We start from the raw sequence: 22,057 nt of genomic DNA on the forward strand, positions 1-22,057 counted from the left end.
ATTTTGGTGATTTCACAAAGGGTCCCTGTCAGTGCTACAACCAGTTTTTGCCAGTATATAAATTAAAATGTGCACTAAATAATAATAAAAAGTCAGTCTGTCTTATTGTATGTCCTGTTTGATCTTTGGAGTCAGTCATTTGCTTGCAGAATTACAAAAAAATGTTAATTGTTTAAGCTTTTTCTGATATGTTAGTTAGTACAATTCATTACACTGGCAATACACTGCAATAACAACCGACAAGTGGATGATTACACAAGGAACTAACAAGAAGCAGGTGAAACCCCATTAAACTATGAAGAGGAAAAGAGGAAACGATAAACAACAAAACAAAAAGAAACAAGGAAATTTAGCAAATGCACTGTACTCCAAACAAGCAACGAATAAGTTATTGCTTATTCCAACAGGAAGTTATCTTTAAACCAGAGAAGTTATGAGGAAATCGTCATTCATCCAGCGTTGTGGAAAGAACAAGATTTTGTTATAGACTGCTGTAGTTTCCTTAAGCTGGGCATATACAGTGGGATGCAAAAGTTTAAACAATTTTGTTTTTTGTTTAAACAATTATTGAACACTTTCTGTAAATCCAATAAACTTCATTTCACTTCTCAAATATCACTGTGTGTGTCTCCTATATGATATATTTAACGGACCTTTTTATATTGTAACAACCAACGATTTATACAGGAAAATAATGACTATTAACAAAGTTGCCCAAACTTTTGCATCCCACTGTACTGTGAGATTTTTTCAGTCGTGTTGTTTAAATCCTGCTCAAACTGTATCACTGAATCGCAGAGGCTAGAAGTTCATATGTTACGATGCAGGGCCTCACACTACACGGCCCGATGCTGTGATGCTACCTGAGTGCTCACGCTGTGCGTCCATAACATGAAACTTATAACACAAAATCTGTCTCTCACTCTCCCCCTCTCGCCCTCTCTGTCTTTCACTCACACAGACACACACACCACCATCAACTTTGCTAAATTCCTAACGAAAAACATTGACCAGGCAGCTGCAACTGAGCAGCAATTTTATTCTATTTTATTCGATTATATATAGTATTTTATTTAAATTTATTCTATTCTATTGTGTACAGTTGTGTACAGTATCTATTGATATCTTATTCCAGTGTTTTTCTTTTTTTCTAATTTTCCATGTAACTTCGCACTGTCCACTGCTGTAACAAAACAAATTTCCGACGTGTAGGACTAATACAGGTTATCTTATCTTATCTTATGTTCATCCAACTCTTTTCACGGTTGTTGTGGTCGTGATAATTTTGAGGCCACATTGAAAAGCCTCAGATGAGCTTGCCAAAGTTCTACAAGTTGGGCATCCATCACTTGTGTCCAGATCACACCCTGCACTGCCATGCTACTCCGTCTTTTTCATGTTCATTTCTGAGTTTGTGCGTGCGCAGTGTGAGAGGCCACGTTGACACCCTCACGAGGGACGACAGCTTTGATTTTCTTGCCACTATACAATTGATGACCGGGAGCTGGTTGCGAGGTGTTTTGTTACCCCATGTTCTCTCTTCTCAAAATCCCACAAGGCTGGCCGACACGATAGACGATGGGCAGGGCTGTGAGTATTCGGACTGTGTTTATTAAACGTAATATCGACAAGATCTTGGAGAAGCTCATGGCTCTGCAATATGGATAAGATCTTGAAGAAGAACAACAGGAATTGAGAGACCTGGTGACCAGTGACGGACATTAGACCAACTGTAAAATTAGAAGCACTTTGTTCGCACTAACCAAAACAACTACGATCTTCATCTCATGAGGCCCCCCTGGCGCCAGCTGGATGCTCAAGGCAAAAGCTGACGGGAATAACAAATTCTCCTTAGATAACAAGACTGCGTTGTGACTTTCTCCGTTCTCATTCAAGGCCCCCCTCGTCGGCTGAAGATTGTTGACTTTTGCCTAATTGAGTGAAGGGACACTTTCTCCCAGCTGAACATTGAACACACACACACAGTCACACATACGCACGTACACTGACACAGACCTACACTCACCCCCCCACCCCCTCCCAAACGCCTTCAAAGCTTATGTCTTCTTTGTTGTGAGATGTGCTGATTCATGTGCTATGTGCTGAGGTGTTTTTTGCTGTTCTTAAGCTGTTCTCCCTGTTGCAGTTCAGTCTGGGGGAGTTCTTTTTTCTCCTCGTCTTTCCTCATGTTGTGCATTTTCCATTGTTATACCTCTCTGACCTGTCTTCCCCATGTGATGTTTGTGTAATGTATGTATGGTCGGAAGGGTAAGATGGCGCTGGCAAACGGTCGGCAGCCTTAACCCAATTTCCTTTGGGGTCAAACTTCAGGATCAATAAAGTTTTATTGAATTGAATTTGAATTGAATGTACACTACACCAGCGGTCCCCAACCCCCCGGCCTCGGACCGGTACCGGTCCATGAGTCGTTTGGTACCGGGCCGCGAGAGTTGAGGCTCAGGTGTGAAATGTATAGTTTTCAGGGTTTTTATCGGTTTTCAGCGTTATTTTGTTATCGTTTTTATCGTTAACTCGGTTTTCCTGGGTCTTTTCACGTGTGTTATGAATAAATCTTCTTTTTTTCGGTACCGGTACTAGTTTTATTTTGTTGTATTTATCCGCGACACCTTAAAGGCCGGTCCGTGAAAATAATGTCAGGCATAAACCGGTCCGTGGCGCAAAAAAGGTTGGGGACCGCTGCACTACACGATGCACGACACACGATTAAGGCCAAGACATGACTGAAAAATCTGCTCAAAATGGGCCAAAAATCGCACAGTGTATGCCCAGTTTTAGTGGGCATTTCGTTTCTCTGTTAGGAGAACTTCCTACTACCATTCATGCTGCTCATAAACCTTTCCTATTAGTATAAATTTAGCAGCTATGAATACATATTTTTTAAAGTTTCCAGTCAGATTGAATTTATACCTGACAGGACATGTCATGGTCTCCCAGTCCTCATGTTGTGTCTCGATTGCTCTGCCTCTCTTTGGTGTCAAATCTTTGCACTACATGTGTCATGAAAGCTCAGATGAAACTTAGACCTTGTGTTATTTAGCCTCTACATCAATGAGTGTGTCATGGCAAAAATGTGCAAATGTATGAATGATACTGTAATGTATACACTTAAAAAACACACAAAGTGAAGAACATAATAATGTTAGGAATGGGAAGATTCATGAGGTGCTTGACCAGTCTTCTCTTACTCTTGATATAAGACTAAAGGTTTGCTCTTCTGAATATAATTCAAAATAATCTGTTAGAACAGACATTTTCATTGAGATGACTTAAATTGTAAGGTGAGCTTAAAAAATGTATATTATTCTCTGTTCACATTTCAGTTTGAAGTATCATCATCAGAGGCTGCCTCCCCGTGGATACTGCTAAGATCTTCATTTTAATAAAGTATTCTGATTCTGATTCTGATACACGGCATAATTCAGTCCCATGTTGGCGACAAACTGGCCAAATAGTCACTAAACCACTCAAGTCTTTTTATAAACAAACTTAAAAAATTCTGGACAAAAAGTAAAAGATATAAAGTAAAAAAAAAGGAACAAGAGAATATAAACATTAGCACTACTTACCAAAGGCCATGTTAAGGAAGTCGGGGAGAGTTTGTTCTCTTGGAATGGACAGATTTTCATGTTCTAGTTGTGTATTAGTTTTCTCTATTAGTTAGTCTTGAGTTCAGTTTCTTCTAGAGTCTCTTAGTTTTCATTATTTATATTTCGAGTTCTTGAGTGATTATGTTTTCGATTATGTTCTTATATTGTGTCCAGTCTGTCCTAGTCTTGTCTCTGTTCTGCCATCACTGTTCCCATGTTTGTTTACCTTTGTTCCCCCAGTCATGTCTCCATGTCCGTCTGCTCTCTCTATTCTGTCTTCAATACTATCTGTGTGGTTATAACGTATGTAGTCCTGTCCCTGCTTCCCCTTCTATACTCCTCCACAGGACTGTGGACTCCACAGGACTGTGTGTGTTATTGTGAGGTGCAGTGAGAGCTTTGCCTCTGTAGACCACATTCACCACCACATGTAAATCAAACAATTAAAATGTAATTGAAGTTCATATTTTCAACTATAATTCAAGCAGTTTTGTGTTAATTCTTCATCAACTTTTAGGAATTACAGTCATTTTTATACACAGTCACTCAATTGCAGACATAATTCAAAAATAACTGGAGAAATTAACATAATAGTGAATTTGAGGACGGTTTTTCTGCAAGAACCTTATTGGATCCCGTTTGAGTTGCTGCCTGTTTGTGGGTCTTTGAACTTTCAGGTTTGTATTTAATCATGGAAAAGCTGCTCTTTTGGGTTAAGATGAGTTGACTGATTTCACCATTGAAGAATATGCTTTTTCTTTACCTTAAAAACTCTTGGGTTACTTTTTCAGGATGTTTTGAGTCATTATCCCTTTGCACTGCTAAGCAGCATCTAATAACTTTTGCAGCCTTTGTCTGCGTTGTCCAATCAGACTCCGACATTGTTATTTATAATGTGCACATTATAAATAACAGCCCAGGTGGCCCAGTTTCAATGGCAGCCACATTTCCCCATTCCACCATGCGGCCACCATCATGTTAGACAGATAATGTGGTATGCTTTCGCTCATAAACAGTTTCTGTTCTTCTCTACTTTTCTCTTCCCTTCATTCTGGTACAACTTGTCCTTGGTTTCATCTCTCCAAAGATTGTTTTTGTTTGTTTTTTTACAGAACAATGCCAGCTATATTAGATGTTTTCTTCCAAAGTCTAATCTAAATTTCCTGGTGTTAAATGTAACCAGTGGTTAAAACCTTGTTGGCTGTAGCAGTGATACACCTGTTTCCTCAAGAATGTTGTTGACTTTGTTAGATGCTGTAAAAATGTTTTTCTTTACTGTGGAATAATTCTGTCACCATGCCCAGTTTTGTTTTGTGGTCTTTCAGGACGTTTTGTGTTGTTGAGCTAATCAGTGCATTTATTTTCTTTAACAATCCATCACATTGTTGATTTAGCCAAGTCTTTGCTTTCTCCCTAATATCTTTACTTGGGGTGTTCACGGCCTCTTGCCCTTGCAGTAACATGTCTGTGGGCCTCCTGTTTAAAATGACAATTAAAGTGAAAAACCATCAAAACAAGAACAAGAAGTGATATTCAGCTGCAGAGAGAGTCAACACCAAGTGAAAACACCACCAAAAGCCTCCATATTCCACTGTGATGGTGTACAGACGAAGAACGATAAAAACTGTGTCTTTGGAAGAAACATTATGGAGGGCATTGTAAGTACACAATTCACGTGAATCCTTTTTAAAGCTGCAGGGACTGGTGCCTATCCCGTCATAGGGCGAGATACAGGGATGCATACTAAGAAGGTGGGTAGTCTATCACAGGGCTAACACAAGGAAAAGAAGGCTTAAATTTAAACATACAGTCGCTGAGTCATCAGTTAACCTACCACGCAAGTTCTTGGACTGAAGAAGGACACCATGCAGATACAAGGAGAACATGCAAATTCCACACATAATTTATTCACTGCATCTGCCAAGATGTGTGGCATAATGTGTCAGTTATACAGTATTTTGTAACGCCTATCATATATATACATATATTCACTAACATGGTCACTAGCAGGTCAATTATTTTAGTTTTCCTGTTCATAAGCTTAAAAGCTGTTTTTAGATTATGATGTGAAACAAAAGCCAAACCAGAAGAATCACCGCTCTCTCTCTCCTCCTGTTTGTTGATATGAAAATGAAGGAGAACACACTTTCTAATATTCAAATGGACACACTGTTTTCAATCACTTTTGGATCCAGGTATGTGTATGGAAGGTCCAAATCCTTGTTTCTGGCTTTGATCTCTGCACTCAGCCTTTGGAGCTCTTCTTGAAATTCCATTATCTTTTTGTGAGGAAATTTATCAGTGAAATGCTCCTCGGGGAAGTGGCCAAGTAGGACCTGGTGAGATTGACATTAGATCAACTAACCAATTACTTTTTGTTCAACTATGGGGCATTTTTGTTCTTTGCTCTTATTGTGCATTACATGAAATACACACATACATGATGATCTTTGTCTTTTATAAAGCCTTTGCAGAGCACTTGGTCAGATGACTCCTTGCTGAGTAGCCATAAGGTGGCCATGGCATGCACTGTGGTGTTAACACTGGGAAATGTGTCCAACATCGTTTTCTTTGTTGTTGGTGGGGGAAGCTGCAAGGAGGTAGGACTATTGGGCATCCAGCCACCAAAGTCATACTGCATTGAGAAAGTAATGGATAAACATATCTATTAATAGGCCTGAAGTATAGCTTTGAAACACTAGAATGTGACATTAAAAACCATTACATTAAAAAAACAATACAAATGTGACTGCTCTCCCATGTGTTAAGCTCTTTAAAATCCAGTATATATAATGGATTTATGAGGTTTAAATAGGTAGCAGAAAATGAGCTGGCAAGTTCCTATCTTGAGAAAAAAAAAACTGCTAAAATGTACAGCAGTGCTAGACTGTTAAATGATGGTGCAAAGCTGAATATCACCAATGCTTGAACAGTTAGTGAATTTGGGGTAGCTAACATTACATGATGTCAACTAGCCTGATGGCTGAACTATTATAGGCACCAGGACAAAGAAAATGAAGGTGTAAAATGTCGATTTAAATTTCAATCCCAGTCAGACAAATTTGTAGCAAAAACATTCACACGTCACTTTTGTCTTTGATGAATCACTGGCTGAGCTTTTGGCCAGACAGAGGGCAGACTGTCTGGGGACAAGTCAAATACCATTCACTGCTTGATATATGCTCAATCATCCAGATAAGGAAATTCCAGAAAGCTGATTCTGCGCTGGACGTTGTGTTTTCACCGAAAAACAGGGTCAACACTGTAGCAGTCAAATGATTGTACAATAAATGGGATTCCAACTGGAGTGAGCTCTACTTATTTGCTGCTAGGATGGTGCTAATGCAAAGTCAGATTGTGTACAAATACTCAGACAGCCTCAAAGTTTAGTGCAATTTATCTGCACAGAACTGGCCTTCATCCTTTCATATAGGAAAACCACACTCTCTGAACAATACACAACCACTTTTAACTGAGGTAAATTAAAAGGCTTCACCTGTCCAGAGTTGACAGCTGAGTGCTGGGCGGAGCAAGTGAAGATCACCATGGTGACAAACTTGACCATCTCATTCTTAGTGGTGAATTTCTGTGGAATTCCTATAAATACAAAAGAATAAACTGTCAACACATAAATTCAATTAAAACTATTTCATGATAATATTCAACATTCACATTATCATCACCTGAATTGTTATTTGAAAGGAAGCCATGTTCAAAATTTTCTTTGATCCAGTTCTGCAGTTCATGGTCTTCCTGGACATCAGCATCAGTCTTGTAGTAGTGGGTGAGTACTGGCTCCACAAACCTTTGGACAAATGGGGACACATTCAAACACGTTTCTGGTTTCATTGTAGCTTTCTACGCACACTTCGGGATTAATAAAGTATTCTGATTCTGATTCTGACACTAATTAAAAAAAAACTATAATGCATAACAGATGATTAACAAGTATATAAAATGTGTGAAACTCATTTCCACTCTGTAATTAGAGTTTTTACTCCTCTTATCAAGTTTACTTCCCGCCACTGACATTGAGAGAGAGATTGGTATGTAAAGGGATTGTGGGTGGCTCAAGAGTTGGGTGTTCGTCTTGTAATCGAAAGGTTGCCGGTTCGAGCCCCGGCTCGGACAGTCTCGGTCGTTGTGTCCTTGGGCAAGACACTTCACCTACCACCTACTGGTGTTGGCCAGAGGGGCCGATGGTGCGATATGGCAGCCTCGCCTCTGTCAGTCTGCCCCAGGGCAGCTGTGGCTACAATTGTAGCTTGCCTCCACCAGTGTATGAACGTGCGAGTGAATGAAGAGTGGTATTGTAAAGCGCTTTGAGGGGTCCCGAAAAGCGCTATATAAATGCAATCCATTATTATTATTATTAAAGGAAAACAACTCACTGGGAAGGCATGAGAGACTATTTTGTTTTGATAAGCCTTTGGGAATGGATGAATAGTAAACATGGTTGCATGGATAAATTCATATAATTAAAAAACAAACAAACCAAGCACAAAGTGCAAGGCCTTATCTGTGTGTGGAGCACAAACTGGGAAGGAGTTATTTTCCTTTTTTATATATTTTATGTGTTGTCAGACAAAGTTGTGATATAACATGTGGATGATGTCCCAAAGCTTGAGTCCATCATCTCTGTAGTAGAAGTTTGGTACATCTTTCAATCCACGCTCTTCAATATCATCTGGGATACAGAGGGAGGTGTAGGTCACGGTGGCCAGTGATTTCTTCAGAATTTTGGCGGCACCCTTTCCACCAGAAGCTGTAAACTAGTGAATAGTCAAGGCACAATTAGAGGAGAATACACGATACTTAAAAAGAAGATATATTGGACTATTTATACCTTAGCAAAAGATCCATTCTCAGAGATCAGAAGGTCCCGAGCCAAGTAATTGATCTGAAGAGTGTGGCGAGTGTGAGGTCTGAGAAGCTGAAGGAAAGAGGAAAATTCATCAAGAAAAGTATTTTTTCCTTTCTTTTCTGATGATTTATATTCACGTTCTTTGTGTGTAGTCCTGTGTTTCACTGCTGCACAATCAAGTTATTTAGCTGTGTAGCTTAACTTAGAAGGATGAATGCTTCTCAGCCTTAGTTACCTTGTATAGAGGATGCACCATGGGCAGGTTGCGCAGCAATGAGACTGTAAAAACCTCAGCCAGCAGGTGAGTGCGCAGCAGGTGAGCATTCAGTTCATACAGGTTGAAATCTGCACTCCTCACAAAGATTTTGGCTAACAACCAGTCGTACTCAGAATCAGTATGGAGAAAGACTGGGTTGTCCTCTGCTAATTTTTGCTTCAGCTGCAGCAGACGAGACAAACATGTTGTAAATTCAATGAATTTGTTAGTACTGAATAAATAAATACAAACTGTGTTTTTAATGCCCCATGTTCTTCCCAGAGACCAGACAGCAAGGTTTGTGTAGGTTTTCATCAACAGTGGGTAATTCAGTTTTCCCAAAGGGGTCAGATGATAAATTGAAACTTTTGTAGAGTTCTGCACCAATGATGTGAACACAGTTATGGTCATTATTATTTTTATCTATTTAAAAAAATGGAAGTGTTTTAAGTAGATGTTGCAGTCTCATGTACTCCAGTTTTTATTCCTGTTTTTCTTTTACTTTCTGTCTTGATTGATATCAGTAATGATAGGATGGTCATCCCACTTGACCCACACAATGACCCTGCTTCCACACATGGAGGAATATATCCTTATTTTAAATAAGTAGCATAAAACAGGAAACTGCCTTCTCTGCCAGAATCCTTTCACTAAACTACTCCCACATCAATGTGTTTGATTCAGCCACTGCCAGAGCAGCACTCTGCTTAGCCTACCAGTAACTGTAATCATCCATTAGCATCCTATAAATTAACCAAGTTTAAAAAAAAAAACTCCTCCTTTGATTGGACAGCACTCTTAACCTTTTGGTGCCTATTGTTTGGTTTGTAGACTGCCAACATGACATACACCAACTACCAACTGGAGCAACTTCACGCACCCACATCTTGCCTGCTTCAGAATGCAGTTGAAGTTCTGCAGTGGTAGGAATTGGCCCAGACCTGGTGTTTTGGTGCCAGATGCACTTAAGCTTGAAGTGTTTATTATGGATAATCTGTGATTAACATTGAGATCCAGTACAGAACATCACTCAGGCTCAGATAAGCAAGGCATTCTTACTTGCCTTGTGAAGTTTCATTGTCATTGCCCACATGAGCAATTAAGTCCTCCAGCATTAAAATTAAATCTCATGCATCTTGTTCACTTAATCTGGGTTCTCCAATGAGACCAGTTGGACACACATGCAGGCTAGGGGCAACCCCAAAGTAAAAGCACAAAGCTGAGGCAATACAATTATACCCATTCCTGGTCGCTTTCTCGTACACAAGCTTGGATTCCTTCCACACCAGAGAGGTGAAATCCCATGTCTAAAGACAGAGTTACAGCAAATAGGGATAGAACTATCAAGGACTCTGATCCACATAACAGTCAGCCACTGTGGCCCCTCCTGCAACCCATGCAATCAACAGAATAAAGATCCATTAATGACGGGGTTTTTGCCAACTTCATTTAAAGCTGATGATGATAACATTGATGATTAGTACATTTGGATTTCCACAAATCAAACTTCAGTGGGTCAACTTCACTTCATAGCAAAGAGAAGTCTTTGCTGCTGTCGAGATCAATTAGCAGCTGATCTAACTGTGACTATCACATTCAGCAGGGCTGATATTTTTTCTTGTAAACGAAAATAACCTTGATAGTACTTGAATTTAGAACCAAAGTCCTAAGCTTACCTGAATAGCAATTGGCATCAGCTGATCCTCTTCATTTTTCCTGAGTAGAACAAGGGGAGCCATCAAGTACTGTTTTTTCCCATTGATAGTGTTTTCTTGCACTCCATCCAAAATCTTATAGTCACACAGGAAGATGTTGCTCTTCTGTTTTAAATTTCAGAAAGAGGCACAACAATTTGATTCTGTACACATACTTATGCCTTTTACATTTACAAAGTAAACGTGTAAATGTCCTCACATTGCCAAACAGATAATCCAGATAACAGTCAACTTTAGTTCATCGGGATTACCATAATTTCATCCTCCAATTTCCACTGACAATTGGAAAAGACCTTGCCTTTAGGGAAAGAAAACTCCTCTGGCCATTCTTTACAGCATTTGATGGGAATTGAACAATTACCGTCATTTCATCTTTGAGATTATGCTGACCATCAGGGAAGACCATTTTATCAGTGACAGAAAAGTTGTCTGGCAGTGCTGTACAGCGTCGGATCAATATGGGGTTGATGCCATTTAGAAACTGGTAGCCAAAGAAAGCGTCCTTCTTCCAATGTTTCTGAACATAATCTGGAAATAAAACATAATTTTACTTCATCGTAAAATAAAACTGACTTTAAGTTCATGGATGTAACTGTGAGTCTGAGCCTTCCAGATATTAAACAGGAATCTTTAGTGGAATTGGTAAAATATACATGTTTTGATAGATAAACAACTTTTTAAAAATTTCATATACTTGTAATTTTCTCTTGGTTTCAGAAGAAGCCAAGAGAATATAATGGAATAGTGATTTCACAACCTTATTTACTGGGAATTAAGTACTCCTGAGTCAATTGTCATCTTTAGTTTAATGATCATTTCATTACCTGATGTTTTAGTCTGATGGATACGCAACAGGAGACTAATATCTTCCATACGAGTAAATTCCTTTTTCCACTCCAATATTTGCATTAGTCCCATTTGCCCCAGTCTATAAAGTAAAGATACAACAGTTTGTGTTAAGATGAATTTAATAATTACATTGTATCTATAGATAGATAGTTAAGGCATTCACCCTTTGGCTGAAATGTAGGTCATTTCTGCAGTCTTAGTTAAAGAGAAGCGGATATCATAGGGCAGTGACTGGGCATTGTCTGCCTTCATGCAGTGTGCAATTCCCTCTTTTTCCCAGCTGAAAAAAAAAACGTTTTAAGACGTAAGGGATGCGGGTGGTCCCCATTCACCAGCAATGCCTGTGTCTGAGAATAAACACAGGGTGGATGATGTTATTAGCTTTAGTTATTAGATGTTAAAATAACAGCTCAGCACTCTTACCAATAGACTTGCTGTTGCTTCTCCAGCTCTTCCTGCCGACTTTACTTGGCTAGAAGACTGTTTTTTTCTTGAGAGTCTCTGAGAGCTTAAACATAGAAATGTGTACTGTTTTACAGCAATTACCTTTAAATATAGTATGGTTTGAATTTTGTCATTATTCTTTATACTTTATCTTTGTGTTGTTATCTTTCCTGTTATCAGTAAATTACATGCATGATGTCAGGCAAGCATGTTTCCACAAACCTTCTCCCTCTTTGAAGCGGTGAACATCGCTGTTGGTGATCCATTGGTAGATAGGAAAGTGGTAGGTGTCTCCTTCAGGGGAAGTCGCTTCTACCTTGGCTGCATACCAAGACATGTCTGGGAGGAGTAACCGATGTTCTTTGTCTACCTCTATCAGCAAAAGCTCTCCAAGGGAGACTGGACAGGTCACAGTAAAACGTGACACCTAGAGTAATGACACATCAGCTTTGGAACATTTACAAGTGATCAAGATTACATACATATTATAATCGGGAGCTAGGCTGTAACCTTATGAAACATTTACTTTAATGGTGGAAAAAAATTGATGTATTTGATGTAATAAATCAGTGTTTAATCTAATTTAGCCAAAGATCAGCAAGCATGACACACATTTAAACATGGAGATGGGTATTTCTGACTTACTGCACCGCTGTAGAAAGATGGCATGCAGCTCCACAGGCATTTGCGTTTGCTCGATCCATTAAGGCCAACCAGCTTAATGTAGATATTGTCAAAAGTGGTGGCAAAGCCCAGACTGCCAGTGAGCACAATAACTTCATAATCAACCATTTTCACCCCTGAAAGTAAAACAAAAATCCTGATGGTTAAAGAATTCTAATAATATATTTTTTATGATTTTCTTCTTTTTTTTTGACAATGAATTAATCCCAAACCTGACACTGACTGAAATCCTTTCAAAAGTTATCTGTCTTACCTCTGCTAATGACACCAAGAAGTTCCTTTGATGAACTGCTCTGCTGATGTAGCAGTACTGATGTCTCTATTTATGCACAATTTTGTGGGAGTGTCCTTTGAAATGATACTGTCATCTATGGTGAGATCATGCTCAACCTGTGGGACCTGAAAAAAAAAAACAGCACATGCAATACAATACATTTTACACCTCATTTTACAAGATTATGAATATTTCTTATGTCTAGAAACTAATTACACACTGAAAAAAAAATTACTGACTTTCTGTTACAGATATCTGTTTGACTGCTTTTTAAGGTTTTTGTAATCGTTCTATCAACGGAAATACTGGTACAGACATAAGAGAGTGCAGGAGTATGCAACTACAAATTTCTTTTTCAGGTCAACAACCACAGATGGGGACAAAATTATTAGGCCCCCCCAATAAACTTTTTATTTTTTTGTGGGAAAAAAAAAAAAATTGCAAATCCAGAGTGGATTTTTAGTTGTTTTGTTTTGCAAAAACACAGATAGTACGAACACACTAACAAAGCAACTATTCCTGCAGTAGGCAGTGCACTGTATTACACTGGTAATGATTCACCATGACAATTGAACGGTAGATGAACCTTAGATGAAGAAGAACTAACTAAGAAACAGGTGAAACCCTGGGGAACCACACACAAGTGAAACAAAACAAAAAACAAGGAAACTTTACAAAACGCCTGCACAATGATACGTACTTAATCTCTTGAAGAGATGGCTCTCTTCAAACCCAAAAAGTTATAAGGATACTGTCATTCAATGTTCAAGTGAAAGATTAAAATGAACTTGTTTCACTTTCCTTTCTTTATTTTCTTTTTTTCAGTGAGCGTATCATTTCTATCAATTTCCAATAACTGGCATCATCCCAGCTGGATTCATCTCAACTATATTCAGCTATTATATGTTGTTAGCTTGATTTCGCCCACATTCTAGGGTTACTTAGTGACTTTATGGAAAATAAGCAGTTAAATGTACATTTCTGAAGCACAATCGCCACAGTGACTTGATCTCAAAAACGTAATGCTAGAATTGAGCTTTTTTTAATGATAACTAGATAACAATCACAGAACTTAGCCAGCAGCTGTTGTTTTTACTAAGTTATACTCTACTTTTGTTCTGGATCTAGTAACAACAAAAGTGTTGTGGATAGGGGTAGCTTTGGGTCACGTGGTGTCGGTAATAGTAATAGTGATTGCTATATCACCTGTTCACGTCCCAAGGGAATTTTTGTGAATGAGTGGGTGATGGGGGAAGTCGACTTTTGCTGACCGCTCAAGCTTAGAATGTTTTTGATCACTGTTTTTCTACGGATTTTAAGGATTTGATAACAAATAAAGAAGTTTTTAATCTGGAACTTTGACTTACATTTTGAACAGCGGGCGCGTCTACATTATTCCCCTATTCAGCTACTCGCCGACTCAAAGGCTTGACAGTTGCCAATAAAAAGTAATAACAAAAGTAAAAGCTGCAAAGTGTATGGACTCAAGATAGTATACATGCATAAGGTTCAAGAAACACACACAGCAAAACTCTGCCCTGTGTTGTATAGACTGGCGTGAATAGGCTAGTTGTTCAGTGAGGTATGTGTAGAATAGAGGTGCTGTCCTTAGCCACTGGTACGGATACGTGAATGACACCTAGGTCAAAATCAAAGCCCAAGAAGTAGAAACCTTCACTACTCACATCAAGTCAGTGTATAGAAACATAAAGTTTGCAACGGATGACACAGAAGATAATAGTTAGCCATTCCTGGACTGTGCCATACGCATTGAGGCAAATGGAAACCTCAACATTGAAGTTTATCGGAAGCCCATACACATAGACTAGTACTTACTCTTGGACTATCACCGCCCTATAGAGCACAAAATTGAAGTATTCCGGACTGGGCAGAAAATGTTCCCGCTAAGCCAAAAGGGTAAAAGAGGGAACACACACATGTAAACGAAGTTCTTAAAACATGTGGTTATCCCAAGTGGGATTTCATAAAATTGGCAAAAATTCACAGTATAGAAGCTCAGACACCAACTAAGGAGAACCAGAAGGACAAAATGAACAACATTTTCATCCCTTATGTAGCAGGTTTATCAGAGAAACTCAGTAGAGTCTTCTCCAAGTGTACTTCAGATCCAGCCACACATTTAGAGAAAAACTGGTTCATCCCAAAGACATAAATGTTAAAAACAAACTTAATAATATGGTGTATGCTGTACATTGTAGTGAGGAATGCCCAGAACTCCATTTGGAGAGACCAGACAGCCACTTCATAAATGCATGGCACAACATAGAAGAGCAACCTCCACGGGACAACACTTGGCTATCCATCTGCATCTAAAGGACAAAGGTCACTCTGTCCAAAATGTTAACATTTTGGATGCAGAGAAGAAAGATGGTTTGAAAGAGGAGTGAAAGAAGCCATCTATGTCCATTGTGAGCGACCATCTTTGAACAGAGGCGGTGGCTTACAAAATCATTTGTCTGCCATGTATAAATCAGTTGAGACATCTTCCCATGTGTCTTAACACCCACTCACCTCTTTGGTCATTTGGTCTCAATAAGTCACATAATAGGGTGGGGCACGTTCATTTTGGGTTCACCTGAAATCTTGGCTGACCCACACCCGTTTTTACACCTTGGCTTGTGTGAATAGGCAAAACAATCAATAGTGGGTCAACAAGCTTCTCAAGGGACACTCCCAATGGGGCTTACATATCTGGGACTCTCCACCATTTGCTCTTAGAAATGAAGAAGCTTCTGAGATAAGAGGTGAAATGTCTTCAAGAAACTTAAACAAAGCTCTTAGATTATCGTGACCTGGATGATTGAGAACCTACACAGACATATCTTTCCCATAGATCCCAAACCAGATGTGGAAGTTATTTTGGAGTCTGGTAGAGCTTCATTTTTCATTTAGCCTATTGTTTGCTGGGTTGTTACTTCTTCAAACCTCTGTTTGAATTTAGAGCATGTCCTTCATTTGTTCTGTTGGGTTGCAGATTAATATTTTGCTGTATTCTTAGCAATGCTAATTATCAAGGTAATCTTATTCATAGATGATCTATAAGGAAGCTCACAGATCATAGAAGAAGTGTAAAATAAACAAATTCAGAGCAATAAATTCCACAGAAATGTAGCTAAACAAGTCGTATATGCAAACTGATATTTCATTTTTTTGAATTGTTTCTCAGAAGGTTCAATACACACTTATATTAGTTTTTTGGCAATTATCTTATGGTTTAGGCTTTAATGGGTTAAACTATGATAAGAACTAACATTCAGAACACTACAAGGAACAAGGAAAAGATACACAAGTAACAAGTAAAGATGTCAAATGAAGTTATGAGGAAACTGTCCAGTGTTCACAAGGTTCTCACTTAAAAAGCTTAGTGTTCAAGTCACAGTTATTAGAATGAGCTGGTTCACATTCATTTCATAGTTATTTTGTTGTTTCTGTTTGCAGAAACTACTGATTCATACCACCAGGCAGCCTCCCACTCACTACTTAAGCCCTCTTAATTTACTGGTAGAATACACATATACACATATACAGTGTATTTAAATACTTGAGACACTGTGTCATACAGCAGTTAAATAAAATCACCTCTAAATTAACTTTGCAGTTGCTGGTTTGTGAAGTGTGTGTAGACTGTCTTCTTGTCACCTTCTTTGGGGTGCTGTTGGAAATTCAGGAGAAAACAAAATTAGCTCAGAAACTTCTGAACTGAACTTCTTGCTTGAATGAACCAAGTCAAAAGACTTGGTGCTTCAGCAGCAATATCCTTCTTTCATTGTTGTTTAGTCACCTCATGTTATTCTGTAAGAATACAGTGCAGATTGGATTCTAATGATTAATGGGCTGCTTTCAGTCCAACAACCAGTGATCGCCAATAGAGTCCCAGTCCCAGAGAGTCCCCCCAAGGAAGGACAAAGGACTCCCTGATGATCCTGTACCTAATCACATGAGCCAAGGTGTGAAAATGGGTGTGGGTCACAATCAGTCAGGGTTTCGGGTGAGCTCATTGTGAAACCTAGCCCCACCCTATGATGTGTTTTCCTCGGGTCAGATGGCCCAGGATGTGAGTGGGCATTGAGGCGTCTGGGGATCTCAAAACTGGATTATAGATGGCAGACAGTTGGTGTCGTAAACCACCGCCTCTGTTCAAAGATGGTCATTCACAGTGGACATAAATGGCTTCTTTCACTCCTCTTTCAAACCATCTGTCTTCTTCTGTCAAAAATGTGAACATTGGGGAGTCACGTGATGGAGCGTTTGGGAATGGCCGCGCCATAGAGAGTCTCTGACCCCCGTCGACCCTACATTAGTTTTAAAACAAGGTAAACGCTCCCAAATAATATATTTCCTCACTGCGGTGACTTGCTAGATCAGTGTCCTCGAACTTATTGAGAGACATGGCCACAGGAACTAAGAAGAAGAGTGTGCAAACCCGAATCTCCACGGTGGCAGCGGGGGAAAGTAATGCTAGCAGTGCCAAGGTTAGCCCTGCTAGCCAAGAAGAAGGGCCAAAGATGGATATAAGCGGCCTGTTTGCCGAAATGACTAAGCTTGGAACTATCCTAACTAGTGTTGCGGCCGATGTATCTCACATCAAGTCAGATATGGTGGAATTTAAAAACGCTATAAGTGCAATCCAAATACGGATGACCGAAGCTGAGGGCCGCATTTCAGATGTGGAAGACAAAATGAGGAGCATAACAGAAGATAATGGCAAAAACGCTAAAAAGCTTGAACAACTTTGGGCCCGAGTAGACGACCAGGAAAATAGAAACCGCAGAAAGAATGTTCGGCTTATCGGTCTGGAAGAGGGTCTGGAAAGTGGTGGCAGCATAAATGATTATGTGATGAAGATACTCGCGGATGGCCTAGGTCTACGAGGGGAGGAATATGAGCTGGAAAGATGCCACAGAAGTACGAGACCACGCCTGGGACCTGGTCAGCCACCTCGAATCGTGCTGGTGAGATTTCTCCGTTACACTGCACGACAAAAAGTTATCATGACCGCTAAGCAGAAGAAAGGAATACTGTGGGAGAACTGTCGTTTGTCATTTTATGAAGATATGACCGCGGAGCGAGCGGCGCAGAGGAAGCTTTTCTCCCCAGTAATGAAGAAGCTATGGCAGCATCAGATAAAGCACACCCTGGCACATCCAGCAAAACTTCGATTAACATGGAAAGGCCAGCAGAAGAGCTTTGAGAGCGTTGAGGAGGCAGAGAAATTCGTGCGTGAGAACTTTCAGGAAGTGGTGGAGTAAGGGGTTAATAAGCTAAATTACGTGCATGGGAGCGCATCGTTAATAATTTCATAAGACGGGGGCGGGCTCCCTGGGGTGTCGATGGGACAGCAGGAGGACAGCAGTTCACTGTCCACGGGACCATCACGGACCAGAGACGGTTTTGCCCACGGGGCTTTTGCGCTGTCATGTCCCTATTTTGGACGGCGCTATTTCTTTTGTTATGTTCGTTGTTTTTTATTTTTTATTTTTTTGGTAGAGATTTTATAGGTGAGGTACTGTTCTTGTTTAAACTTATGTTCTGGTTCAAGCAGGGTTATCAGCACAGGTTAAATGGTTATGGGTTGGAAGATATAAGGCTTATAGATACCTTAACATGGCATAGTCATGGGGAATGTGGACGTTAATATTGTGTCATGGAATATAAATGGCTGTGGCACACCAGTCAAAAGAAAAAAAGTGCTTAGCTACCTCAAGTCTCATAATGCTGATATTGCATACATCCAGGAGACGCATTTTGCGAATGAAAATGAAGCATTGAAATTAAAAAGGGATTGGGTTGGGAAAGTATTTCATAACTCAAGATCAAGCAAGAGTCGTGGTGTCATGATACTTATTAATAAAAGACTAAACTTTGTATTATTGAAGGAAAGCCGGGATGAAGACGGGCGAGTGTTAATGGAGTTCAGGTTGTTCTGTGCAATATTTACGCCCCAAATAGGGATGAACCTAATTTTATGGATGAGGTTAACAAGATGCTAGGGAACATGAAGGGCCCGATCTTGTTAGGTGGAGACTTTAATAATGTGATGGATGAATATATTGATAGAAGTGCCATTAATGCAATTTCAAGTACTAGAACTGGGACAGCGATAGATGCTTTAAAAGAAGATCTCAGTGTGGTAGATATTTGGAGGCTGTTTCACCCTATGGAAAGAGAATACACCTTTTACTCTCATTCGCATAAGACATATTCTCGAATAGATTATTTTTTGATTTCTAAATCATGTGTCAATTTAGTAGTAAACTGTGACATCGGTGTGATTGCTTTAACAGATCACGCACCAGTAGAATTGCACATAAATCTAAATGTCGAAAAGAACAGAACGGGTAGGTGGAGACTAAACTCAAGCATATTGCAGGACGAAAAATTTGTATCAACCCTAAAAGAGGATATAAGATATTTTTTAGAGGTGAATGTTGGATCTACGGACAGGCTGGCCATTGTATGGGATGCTTTGAAGGCATTTATTCGTGGAAAGTGCATAGGCTATAGTTCTAAGAAAAATAGAGAAAATAAGGAAAAGATAAAAACTTTGGAGGAAAATATAAGTAAATTGGAAAAACAATTAGCAGGAAAATTTGACGATAATAAATTTAAAGAGATCTGCCAGCTTAAATATGATCTTCATGAAATTTATAACAAAAAAGCAGAGTATGCCCACTTTCGTCTTAAAACTAATTTTTATGAGAATGGTGAGAAGACAGGCAGGCTATTAGCCAGACAACTTAAGCAAATGGACAATCAGAATGTTATTACGGCAGTTAAAAAGGATGATAAATTAGTTACATCTTCTTCAGAGATTAACTCAATTTTTAAAATATTTTATCAAGATTTATACACGTCCGATAACAAAGTAAGTATGGATCTGCTGAGTATATACTTTGATAAAATGAAAATACCAAAAATCTCACAAGAGGGTAGGGACAAATTGGAAACTCCACTAACTGAGGTAGAAGTAAAAGAAGCTATCCGTGCAATGAAAACTGGGAAGTCACCAGGAATAGATGGATTCCCAGCAGAATTTTACCATAAATTTATAGATTTGCTATGTCCTTTTCTAACTGAAGTATTACATGAAGCCTTTGAATTTGGACAACTCCCTGCAAGTTTTAATCAGGCAGTAATATCACTAATTCCAAAAGGCGACAAGGATTTAACTGATCCAGGTAATTACAGACCGATAATTTTAATCAATGTGGATTGCAAAATTCTATCCAAAGTTTTAGCAACAAGGTTGGAGGTTATAATACCACAAATTATTCATCAAGATCAAGTAGGGTTTATCAAGAATAGATCTGCTTCTGATAATATGAGGAGATTACTACACCTGCTGTGGCTGAATAGAAATAACACAAATCCTGTATTGGCTATATCTTTAGATGCACAGAAAGCTTTTGATAGGGTGGAGTGAAACTTTCTGTTCACAGCCCTGGAAAAGTTTGGAATAGGTGACAACTTTTGCAGATGGATTAGAACCATGTACTCTGGTCCAGAAGCAGCTGTATTTACAAATGGGGTACTTTCTCCTTTTTTTTAGTATTTCCAGATCAACACGTCAAGGATGCAATTTAAGCCCATTGCTATTTATAATATTTTTTAGAGCCATTAGCTATTCAAATCAGAGAAAATGCAGAGATTAAAGGTGTATTTGGGGGAGGCAGAGAACACAAATTATTCCTGTATGCAGATGATGTGCTGGTATTAAACCAAGACCCAACTAATTCTATCACAAAACTATTAGAGGTGATTAATACATACTCAATGTTTTCGGGGTACAAAATTAATTGGCATAAATCAGAGGCGATGCCAGTTTCCCAGACTTGCAGTCATAACTTAATATCGGGCTTTAACTTTAAGTGGGTGGACAAGGGAATGAAATATCTTGGAATTGAATTGAACCCCAATATTGAGGATATTATGGCTAACAGTATGGGAAAATTATTAAACAAGATCAATAAAAACTTGGGTAAATGGAGTAAACTAAATTTGACACTGTGGGGAAAAGTGAACACAGTTAAAATGGTTGTGGCACCACTCATCAACTATTATACAGGAATGCTGCCTATGTGTATCCCGCGACGGATGTTGCAAAGCTACAATAATATGATAAAAGATTTTCTTTGGAAGGGTGGTAAACCCCGTATTAACATAAATCGACTGTCCCAATCTAAGAAAGAAGGGGGACTAGCCCTGCCCAATATAGAGTATTATAGCATCTCTTTTGAAATGGCTAGATTAGGCAAACATTGGGCAGGGAAAAACAATATAGATTGGATTTTAATAGAACAAGAGCTTGCATCTCCATTCACACCAATTGATATTTTATCACAAAAAGTGAATAATCACGGTAATACGCAAAACCCTATTTTGAAATTTTCGAAAATGGTATGGTTGGAGGTGCATAAGAAATATAAACTTGTGCCATATGTACAGAAGTATGCCCCCTTGTGGTATAATCCTAAAATTAAAATTGGTAAGCAGATTGTTTACTGGACACAATGGCTGAGAAGAGGTATCAGAACTGTTAGTGACCTATTTGAAGGGGGTGTTTTCATGTCGTATGAGGATATTAAAAATAAGTTTTGTTTAGAGGGTAACAGTCATTTCTGGAAGTATTTGCAAATAAGAAACTGTTTAAAAGGAGGAGTTACAATAACATGTGAAAGTAACCCGATAGAGAATTTTATGCTACTACCCCCATCTCTGTGCACAGCTGCGAAATGGTATAATATTTGCCCATGGATTAAAAATAATATAAATAAGAGCCTGAAAAAAGCATGGGAAAGGGATCTAGGGCGTACAATGGATGAAGGTACATGGGATTCTATATTTTCGAACAATGGATTATACATTAGGGAAGCCAGGGGGAAATTTATTCAATACAAAATTCTTAACAGTTACTATTATACTCCTTCAAGGCTGTATAGAATGGGGATTGGTAGAGATGACTTGTGTTGGAAATGCCAACAAGCCAAAGGTACTTTGATACATGCCCTCTGGGAATGCCCGCTGGTTTTTCCAGTCTGGAACACTGTACTGAATTATTTGCAGGGGTGGACACTTTGTAACCTACCCAGATCACCTAAATTATGTTTACTAGGAGACAAAGGAGAGGTGCTGCAATTAAATAAACACCAGTTTAGAGTGTTAAGTACTGCATTGGTAACATGTGCCCGTGTCATTTTGGAACACTGGAAGGACTCCCATATTCCAACACTTAAAATGTGGAAAGACAGAATGATTGGGAATGTTGCATGCGAAAAGATGCTGGGAAAAATACATCATGTGACGGAAGCTGCGCTGGAACAGTGGGACAATTTTTGCACCTAC

General features: G+C 39.1%; 1 protein-coding gene across 1 annotated transcript in view; it reads right to left on the reverse strand.

Moving 5' to 3' along the window:
* Window positions 1-5,764: 5,764 nt before the first annotated feature.
* Window positions 5,765-22,057, reverse strand: part of LOC146361570 (arachidonate 12-lipoxygenase, 12R-type-like) — a 72,313-nt gene continuing 56,020 nt past the window's right edge. The window contains exons 4-14 of the mRNA XM_084922223.1: window positions 11,456-11,572; window positions 11,268-11,371; window positions 10,805-10,971; window positions 10,405-10,548; window positions 8,708-8,911; window positions 8,455-8,541; window positions 8,211-8,380; window positions 7,292-7,413; window positions 7,105-7,205; window positions 6,088-6,243; window positions 5,765-5,944 (exon numbers count right to left, since the gene is read on the reverse strand). Coding sequence (XP_084778349.1) covers window positions 5,765-5,944; window positions 6,088-6,243; window positions 7,105-7,205; window positions 7,292-7,413; window positions 8,211-8,380; window positions 8,455-8,541; window positions 8,708-8,911; window positions 10,405-10,548; window positions 10,805-10,971; window positions 11,268-11,371; window positions 11,456-11,572 — 1,552 coding nt within the window. The remainder of the gene's footprint in view (window positions 5,945-6,087; window positions 6,244-7,104; window positions 7,206-7,291; window positions 7,414-8,210; window positions 8,381-8,454; window positions 8,542-8,707; window positions 8,912-10,404; window positions 10,549-10,804; window positions 10,972-11,267; window positions 11,372-11,455; window positions 11,573-22,057) is intronic.

Source organism: Perissodus microlepis, chromosome 23 (assembly GCF_051167445.1).
Source record: "Perissodus microlepis isolate ML-2025 ecotype Zambia chromosome 23, ASM5116744v1, whole genome shotgun sequence".
Classification (NCBI taxonomy): domain Eukaryota; kingdom Metazoa; phylum Chordata; class Actinopteri; order Cichliformes; family Cichlidae; genus Perissodus; species Perissodus microlepis.